The sequence below is a fragment of the Nicotiana sylvestris genome, chromosome 9, assembly GCF_000393655.2.
Source record: "Nicotiana sylvestris chromosome 9, ASM39365v2, whole genome shotgun sequence".
NCBI classification, from domain to species: domain Eukaryota; kingdom Viridiplantae; phylum Streptophyta; class Magnoliopsida; order Solanales; family Solanaceae; genus Nicotiana; species Nicotiana sylvestris.
This window is the reverse complement of record NC_091065.1, coordinates 65,132,438-65,142,381: the sequence shown is the minus strand read 5'-3', so window position 1 is coordinate 65,142,381 and position 9,944 is coordinate 65,132,438. Positions and strand designations below refer to the sequence as shown.

Here is a 9,944-nt window from a genome sequence, read left to right as displayed (position 1 = left end):
TAAAACATGATCTGTTTTTATGCTAGTTGTTAGGCAATAGATGCTAAGTTAAAGATTAGATAATAAAATAAGACCTTGTAGATAGTGTAATAATCAAATTGAATGGCTGGAAATAGGGGCCTCGAGCTTGCGTATATGTGGCCTCGAGGTCAAGTCGGGTGCCCGACTAAAGGAAGTCGATGGAGGATTAATAGTTATGATAAATTTGACGGCGGCTCTTTATGACCAATAATGAACAATAAATGAAGAACAATAAATAGAACACAATAAGTGTAAGCAATAAATGTAAGTATTGAAATCAAGAGAATATGTTAGGGAGCCGAGAGAATGTTCTTGTATATTCAATATTGCGTAACAGATGATGTCTCTCCTGCGAAACAACAAGGATCTCCTTTATATATGAGGGAGAATCCAAACATAGTACAAATGTATTTATTACAAAGATATGGAGTTGGTACAACCATTTAATGCCATGATAAAGGTTTGAACTAGCCTAATTAATAGACTTCGTCAGCTCTAGTCACGTGCCTTGGGAACTTCTCATTTCTCCATCATAGCTGTCGATCCACATTGCCCCAGAGTTGGGCGTTTAGAAACTATACGAGGTTGTTCCTCGAGCTCTACCTCGATCCCTAGGAAGCGTGCCTACAAAGCACCATGATGACCACAAAATCGGCCCCTCTGATTTTACCGTATATAGATAGTCCCTGCATTTCCTAGAATGAAATGATAGGAAACGGTTTTAACTCCTACTTCTTAGGCACTACCATCATGATGTCAGCTTATCAGAGCATTAAATGCCATACATCAAAAAGACGTGCAAAGGTCTCTATCAACAAGACTACTGAGAAGCCCATGAACTGCTATTGGTTCGTCCTTTCCGCTGCCCATATGGCTTCTATAAATACCTCAATCGTTTAATGATTCACACTTTTACAACATCTTCAAACTTTTAGAGCCAAGGTCATCCCCTTACACATTCTTTTTTCTTCCGTTCTTGGTTGCTCACTTCCTTTCTCAGAAAGGCCTTTCCACCACCATGGCTAGAACCTCTAAAATAGTACCTCGAAAAGAGAATGTTGCCTCTTCGTCTCGAACATCCAAGGGTAAACCCAAAGTGGCACCCACCGTTAAACAGTGTACCCCTACCAAGTTCAATACTGTGAATGATTTTTCTATCGAGAGACACTCATCTACACCGAGCCGGTGCGAACACGTGTCCCGGTATAATAGCATCGTGACTAATACACAAAAATTGAGGGATGATTTTCAATGGGAGAGGACAGCGCTGGTTGAGATTCCCAGTTCTAATAAGAGCATAACAGACCACATGGCTGGCTTTCTTCATGTATATAGATACCCATTCACTTTGGGTCCCATTGATTCTTCAGATCCTTCTTCCCCGGCGATAGATCCGGTTATTCTCGACTTCTGTCATAAGTATCAAGTGACGCTTGGCCAGATTTATCCATCTTTCTGGAGGATAGTCTATATGCTCCATTATTTCTCCAACAATGTTGTGGGTATGACTTTCACCCTTGACCACTTGATTAGACTATATAGCCCTCATCTCGTTCGAGGGCTGATTAAGCTTCACCCTCGATCTACGAAGCTATTTTTCTCGAGCATTGATGAGAACAAGGATCGAGGGTGGATGAGCAGGTTTGTCCAAGTGAGGACCTCGAACATCATCCTGACCTAAAGGATGCCATTCTCAGAGAAGTTGAATATAGAGCGTAAGTACCTCTCCCTCGAACATGCTTTACTATCTTCTTACCTTCTTCTTAAAAATGATCTCCCCTTTGTTTATGCAGCTACCGTTTTGTATCCAGAAATGGTCTAGGACCTGTCGGGGTGGATTGGGAAATTGGATACTTCGTTCCCTTATCTCAAGCATTCTTGGCCCCACTTGGCTAAAATGTGGTGGCCGGCCAAGAATCACAGTAAGCCTTTTTGTTGTTGCCTCTACCATGTTTTAATATCTCTTTCACATTGACAAGCTTTGAGTATTATGCTTGTGCATGCCTTGGCGATGGAGTGCTGATAAGACCGCCTCCCGACGGAGAGGAAGAAACCTTGGAGCCCGATAAGGGCAAGAAGAGGAAGAAAAAGGCGGCCACTAGATCTCCTATGCCAAAGAAGCCCAAATCACGCAGACCTCGAGTTAATGCCAAGGTCTCGGCTTCAGCTTCTTGGGCATGTCTCGGTACTGAGGATGAAGACGACGATGATGATGAGAACATTCTAGTACAAAGGATGAGGTCGGGCACGGATGCCCCACAGGTAGCTGAGCCGAGGGCTGCTGAATCGGGAACGGTCGATTCGGCTCGAGCCCATGCTGTGGAGGCCTTCGAGGAGGGTGCGGATCTGGTCCCCGAGTTCCTAACCAGACGTGGTACAATCCCTATTGAGGAACCCGTTGTTAATGACTCCAAAAGGCCTGGGCCCGGAGCTTTTCGGGGGCAGGATTTGCCCTTCAAAGATATTGATGTCCTGGGTGGCCTTAATTCAGGTCCTTGATTCTCCCCCGGGGAATTCAGGGATGCAATGGAACCAAGGGTCACCAATATGGGGGGGGGCTCGCGACAGGGGAGTTGTGCTTGGAAACTTCCTCGAAGGTGTCGGTGAGGAAATTGATCTCGACGCTCCTAATGCTATAGAGGAGGTGGAGAGGCTCCAGCAGCAGGTGATACCCCTTTTATGTATACTTTTCGTGCTTCAAGAATTTCTCCTCGTTTTTCTAACTCTTCTGTTTTATTGTAGGTTAAGAAAATGTATGATCATGCTATCTCCAAGCTACGATATGAGCTTATATGCCGTAGGAAGGAGGTCGAGAATCTCACCTTGGGGTTAAAGGAGTTGGAGACCTCTTCTACCCGAAAGGAGGAGGAGCTGAGAGGGCTCCGGGCGAGGTTGGAAGGAGTGTGCCGAGAAAAAGATAACCTTGCCGAGCAGGTAATATTGTATTTGCGAACTTGCCCTTTGTTCTTGTAACTTGGTATTTTACCAACTTTCTTCTCCCTTGCAGGTCAGGCAAAAGAATGCCCTCTTGGAGTAGCTTCGAGAGGAGGCAGTTGCCAAGGATGCAGAGGTCTTCGATTTAAGGGGGAAAATGGGGTCGTGGCCTCAGAGAGGGACCTTCTGCGGATGGAGCTGTCGTCGACCTAGGACCTTCTGTAGAGTGTCAATGAGGAGGTTGCCACACTATTGTCGGCTAAATCTGCAGTAAAAGAAAAGGCATCCTTGTATAAGAAAGATTCCACCACTGCAAACGAACGAGCTCGAGAGATAGTAGTGAAAGAAAATGGGAAGGTGACGAAAGTGGATAAACCCTCAGGGTTAGGCCCATGAAAACAAGAGAGTTGATGGGTTCTCTAAGTCATAGAAAGCTCATATAGCCTGAATGAACTCAAAGGAGTCTAAGACAAGTAGCATTTAGAAGAGATGGAATGCTGCCCTGGTAGTAGAATGAGGGTGCAATTATGATAGATGAATGATGACGTTTGGGCCTTCGATTGAGTAATTATTTTATGAATTGTACAGGATTAAAATACTCACTTAAGGTAAATCGTATTAGGATGCTATGAAATACACGGTTATGGAAGTATAGTATCGTATCTCACTCAAGTGGATCAGAAAAATGACTTCAAATGTTCCACGATGCAACGTGAGCCTAATGATTATGTAAGAGGTTTGAAGTTATCAATGGTGTACTGTAGATCAATATTGAGGTGAATCAACAATGGATGGACAAAAGTCACAAAATATGAGATGAGATTAGGCCATCATTCTTAAGATGAACAGTAACAAGGAAGCATTAAAGGACAGATTTATACACATAGGATAAGCATGAGAGTAACCAGAGTTTGGTAGCAGACCTCAGTAACGATAAATTGAATGACCTACTTAGATGCAGTAAAGTCATGCGGATAGACAATCGGGGCTATGAAATAAGATATAACAATATTCGTAAGTTCGACAAAGTAACGAGCGAAGAACTTCAATATACCCATAGATTCCCAGAGGGACATCTTGTTAAGCTCTCTATATGTTTACAAAGTGAGGCCTAGAGATTGGCTAAAAACTGAGGAAAAAAAGAGGGAAGAATCGCATAGGCACACTTACAAGGTCAGAGTCGTACGGGCTACATAATAAAAGGTAGCAAAAGTTACAAGATTGGAAGAATTCTGACCACAGGTCGTGGTGTGAGAAAGAGGTCTAAAGGGAGGACATGCCCTGGACCTTGGATTTATTCACAAAACAGTTGCACATATGGTAAGGAAAGTACTAAAGTATTCACAAGAGCTATGGGCTATGAGAATGATAAGTGCATTAGTCAACATTCGAGGACGAATGTTCCAAAGGGGGGAATTATGTTACACCCCATGTTTTCGTATGTAAAAGTACGCTATAAGTAAATTAATAAAAGCATAGAAATGAGATATTACATCCCGCATTTTTGTACATTATAGTTTCGTCATAAGTTAATCGACATAAGCTCGGGAATGAGATTATTTTGAGGTTATAAGTATTATGCTAGTTCAAACAAGTGATAAATAAATTCGTGAAGGTGAGAAAGTAAGTGAATCAAAGAAAATGAGTTTCATCGAATTTTTATATTTTGGAATAAAATACGGTCCGAGCTATAATACCCGGTATTTATGGACTAATGTCATACAAGATATCACATGACCATGATAGTAAGGTATATAAAGTGTGTTAAAAGTGCGTAGTATTTTAAGTAATTTGATATAATTCTTAATTATGTGGACAATTGGGTAATTATGAATTTTTAGTGGGAGATTAATCAAGTAATTAAACTAATTAGATAATTAAGATAATTTGGATAATGCTAAACACCCGCTCCCCTCAAACATGGCAGCCAACCACCCCAACCTAATGACTCCCAAGTTAATATGGTAAGGTGGCCTAATTAGGGGCCTTTAGGCAAGGATGAGTCATCCTAGTGGGGCCCACACCTAAAGGATAAAAATACCTTTTCTAATTCACCAAAATGATTTGCTCATCTCTACAAATTTAAGAGAGGAAGCTTCAGCAAACTCATCCATGAAAGACTAGGTATTAGCAACGTGATTTTACTACAAAAATCATACGAGACTACGTAATATTATAGCAACGGAATTTTGCGATTCCAAGGGAGTACGGTGCAATCTTTTTCAAAGAATATCATATGAATATTTCCCTACTTTGATTCGCTATTACGTTATTTGTCGTAATTGATGTGCTTTGTCAAGAAAATCGGCTCAGATATGTTAAGGATATCCTTTTTTCCTTTTGGCATGATCTATACGACACAAACAAGATGAGTAAATACATAACTTTTATAAATGACTCTATTCATAGATATGCTAGAGATGCTTATGTTCTTATTCCCCTATGTGTCCTATTACTCTATCATCTGTTCATGGGTCTCAGAAAATACGTAAGTAAATAAGGTCTACTTCATGATAATAATCAAAGGCATAATGGTCTTATGACACTCCGAGAGATTTTATTAACGTACTTCTCATGCATTGCATCCATTTGTACATGTACACTGACCCATGACCATATGCCATTATATACATGTATATATATACATATATATACATGTATATATATATATATACATGTATATATATATATATATATATATATATATATACATGTATATATATATATATATATATATATATATATATATATGCATATGGGATATGGGAAAAGGTTACGGCGTTATATATGCATCACCACCTGATCAGCTGGTATACTTTGATGATTTTGCCCATAATGGCCGAGATGATATGATGGGATGCCATCAGAGGCTTGATGATGTTACGGACACATGTACCTATGCACGACATGACATTTATATGCATATGTATGGCATTATACATATTTATGATTCAGATAGTTATTCAGAATTACATGTTGAGTGTTTAACTCTATGTTTCTCTCATGTCTATTATTTACTGATTTTCATTCCTTACATACTCGGTATATTATATGTACTGATATCCCTTTTTCCTGGGGACGCTGTGTTTTATGCCTGCAGGCCCTGATAGACAGGTTGAGAGTCATCCAAGTAGGTTATCAACTCAGCAGAAGGTGTTGGTACAATCCATTTGCTCCGGAGTTTCTTATTTGGTCAGTATAATTAGGACATGTATTGATTGGTATGGCAGGGCCCAGTCCCAACCTTTATGATACTTATGTAGTCTTAAAGGCTTGTAGACAGATTTCATGTATGCGGATACTTATATGGCCTTGTCGGCCTATGTTTTGAGTTTACAAATGATCATTTTGGTCTTATAGACACGTATGTCATATGTATAAGTTTGGTTTACGTTGGGTCATCTAATGTCGAGTATTTCCTCATGTTTTATTCTACTTATCTCACGGCAGCCTCTCTGGCTCCTTTACTTATGGTAGTATGATACAAAAGATATGTTACGTTGGTACTCAATTGAGTAAGGTACCAGGTGCCCGTTGTGGCCCATCGATTTGAGTAGTGACATAGAAGACATCCCCAATCAACTATCAAATGTAAAGGAAGTCCAAAGTCTCGCGGGAAGGTTGGAAGCTTTGAGCAGGCTCATTTCCCCGTCTCTAGAAAAATGTCATCGTTTCTTCGCACTGGTAAAAAAGAAAAATAATTTCGAATGGACACAAGAGTGCCAGCAAGCCTTGAGGGATTTGAAGAGGTACTTGTAAAGCCCTTCATTGCTCTCAAAACCAAAATAAGGTGAATCATTGCTAGTCTACCTCGCAGTCTCAGAAGTTGTAGTAAGTGCGGTTTTAGTCTGTGAGGACGAAGGTACACAATCTCCCATTTGTTATGTTAGCAAAATTTTAACGGGAGCAGAAACTCGATACCCACATTTGGAAAAACTGACTTTAGCTCTAGTAGTTGCCGCTCAGAAGCTGAGGCCCTACTTTTAATGCCACCCGATAGCTGTGGTGACTACTTTTCCTTTGTAGAACATCCTCCATAAAACCAAGCTCTCAGGTAGATTTGCCAAATGGGTCGTACAAATGAGTGAGTTCAACATAGAATATAAACCAAGGACTGCAATAAAGTCGCAAGTCTTGGCTGACTTCGTGGTCAATTTCATATCGGGACTATTGCCTCTGGCAACCTAGGAGGCAGTATGTTGCCGAAAGCGACATTGGGGGTTTGGGCCTTATGGATGGATCTTCCAACATAAAAGGGCCCGGACTTGGAATAGTCTTAATCACACCTTCGGGGGAAACCTTAAGGCAAGCCATCAGAACGATCCCTTTAACTAACAATGAAGCAGAGTACGAAGCTTTGATTGCAGGGCTCGAATTGACCTGGGGACTTGATTCCCAGGTCGTCGAAATCAAATGTGACTCACAGACGGTGGTAAATAAGGTCTATGAGATCTTTGACACCAAAGAAGAACTCATGCAATAATACGTGATAAAGGTACAGGCTCTGTTGGCATGATTTTAGGAGTGGTAAATTACTCATATCCCAAGGGAGGATAACGCAGAAGCAGATGTATTGGCAAACTTAGGATCATAGACAGAAATAAAGGGATTGGAGTTTGGGATGGTAGTACAACTAATGAAGTCAGTCCTGGATACAAATGGTTACTATGAGGTAAATTAGACTAGTTTGGTCTGGGACTGGATAATTGAAATAATCGACTATCTCTAGCATGGGAAGTTGCCCGAAGAGCCCAAAGCATCACGGGTGTTTCACGCCAAAGCTGTACGATATAGCTTCAAGAGGGGCCAATTGTATAGAAAATCTTTCCAACGCCCATTGGCCTGATGTTTAAGAGCATCCAAAGCTAACTATGTCATGAGAGAGGTCCACGAAGGGATATGTAGCAACCACTCGGGCGCAGATTCCTTGGTGCTGAATTTGGTACAAGAAGGATATTACTGCCCCCCATCGAACAAGATGCCAAGGACTTCGTACGAAATTTTGATAGGTACCAACGCTACGCTCCACCAGTGCATCAACCGACAGAACCCATACATTTGGTTTTGTCCCCATGGCCATTCATGAAATGGGGGATGAAAATCGTCAAACCGCTGCCACCAGCTCCCGGAAAGGTAAGATTTCTTTTAATTTTGACTCATTATTTTTTTTAATTAATTGGAAGCAGGTCTTTATCAAAATATTAGAGAACGCAAAATGGTCGATTTCCTATGGGAAAATATAATTTGCAGGTTTGGAATACCAAAAGAGATAGCATGCGACAATAGGCCACAGTTTATCAGCGCAAAGGTTACAAAGTTCCTCGAAAATTTAAAGATAAAGAGGATCACTTCTTCGCCTTATCATCCCAGCGCAAATGGTCAAGAGGATTCAACGAACAGAGTGATTATTCAGAACCTCAAGAAGAGGTTGGAAGCAGAAAAAGGTAAATGGCCCGAAGAATTGCTTGGCGTTCTATGGGCCCATCGAATAATGGCCAAGTCAAGCACAGGAGAAACTCATTTGTCCCTTGGGTACAGTGCTAAAGCTCTAATCCCGGTGGAAGTAGGGGAACCCACCTTGAGATATTTCCAGGCAAATGAAGAATCGAACAGCGAAGTAATGTTAATCAACTTGGAGCTGCTCAAGGAACGCAGGGACTTGGCGCGTGTAAGAATGGTAGCTCAAAAGTAGAGAATGGAGAGGTATTATAATCGAAGAGCCAACCTCCATTATTTCATAGTAGGAGATCTGGTTATGAGGAAAGTAACTCAAAATACCCAGGAACTCAACGCGGGGAAGTTGGGTCCGACGTGGGAAGGTCCCTACCAGATTTCAGCTATCACTGGGAAAGGTTCATACGAGTTGGAGAACCAGAATGGAGACAAGTTGCCTAGAAATTGGAACGTGGCGTACCTCAAAAGATATTATTGCTGATGAACATTATCCGAGCGGAAAGTATGTGCTGCACTCTTTTTCCCTTCGTTCAGTTTTTGTCCCAATTGGGTTTTTCTGGTAAGGTTTTTACTGAGGCAGCGACAGAAAGCATACTACGAAGACAGCAGCAATAAGACCTTTAATAGTAAGGCAAACAAGAAAGTTTCCACACGGGAATAGTTAGATAATCTTTGGCTCGATAGCAAATTTCCACTGGGGAAGTTAGGTTTTCTACCGAGAAAAGGTTACCAGACATTTCACGAGCAAATGAGCCTCCAAAACAACATCCTCAGTAGCTTTGGTTTCCAGTTCTGATAGGCGGAGAACGGTTTGGTCTCATTCCACCAAAAGTTTATCCTGCATAGAAGTAAGTTCCTTCTTTTCACGAATCAAACTCTGAAGTCCCTCAGAAGCAAGAAAGTTGTCCTACAAAACAAGAGAAGTAAAACTTAGAATACATACATACAAAAGTAGAAGAAATAACAAAGGAAGAAAGGAACGCACCGTTGAAGCATTGTATATAGCGTTGTTCAACAAACACTCCCCCGAGAGTGATTGAATATTTTCCCCGTCTTTTTTTGAAACCAAAGGCTTCAGATAATTAGCAAGCTGCACCGAAAGTGATAGTAGGTTGCATCCTGTAGAGACTGAAAGAGTAACATTCCTCCTCTTATGGTCATCTTTAGAAGGGGCAGTATAATTTTGCCCCAAATTCCCATAAACTAGGTACTGCGAAGAAGAACATCTCCTTCGTGATTAGATGTGGCATGTGGAGATGATGTAGCAGTTGTTGGTGGAAAAGTGGATGAGGAAATGATGTAGCAGTTACCGGTGCTGGTAAAGATGGGGATGAAGCTAATGGAGTTGAATGGTGTGAAGCAGTTGCATCGGGCGCAACACTCATTGTTGGGTGCTCGTCAACCAAAGACGGTAGGGATCCAGTACTTAGCCCCACAGTATCGAGCACAGCTATTGGGGTCCGATAATGGGAGTTGGCATTTTCCACCATATCAAACTCCCCCAAAGTGCTGAGGCGTCGTCCTCAGTTAGTGTA

At 41.4% G+C, this 9,944-nt stretch overlaps 1 protein-coding gene across 1 annotated transcript; it reads left to right on the top strand.

Annotated features, from left to right (window-relative positions):
* The first annotated feature begins 8,170 nt into the window (after window positions 1-8,170).
* LOC138877684 (uncharacterized) lies at window positions 8,171-8,647 on the top strand. The gene has a single exon (XM_070157311.1). It carries the CDS (start codon window positions 8,171-8,173, stop codon window positions 8,645-8,647), a length of 477 nt encoding a protein of 158 aa, XP_070013412.1.
* The last annotated feature ends 1,297 nt before the right edge of the window (window positions 8,648-9,944 follow it).

Excerpts from the sequence above, each read along its gene's own strand:
- LOC138877684 (XM_070157311.1), top strand. The coding sequence starts at position 8,171 with ATGGTCGATTTCCTATGGGAAAATATAATTTGCAGGTTTGGAATACCA.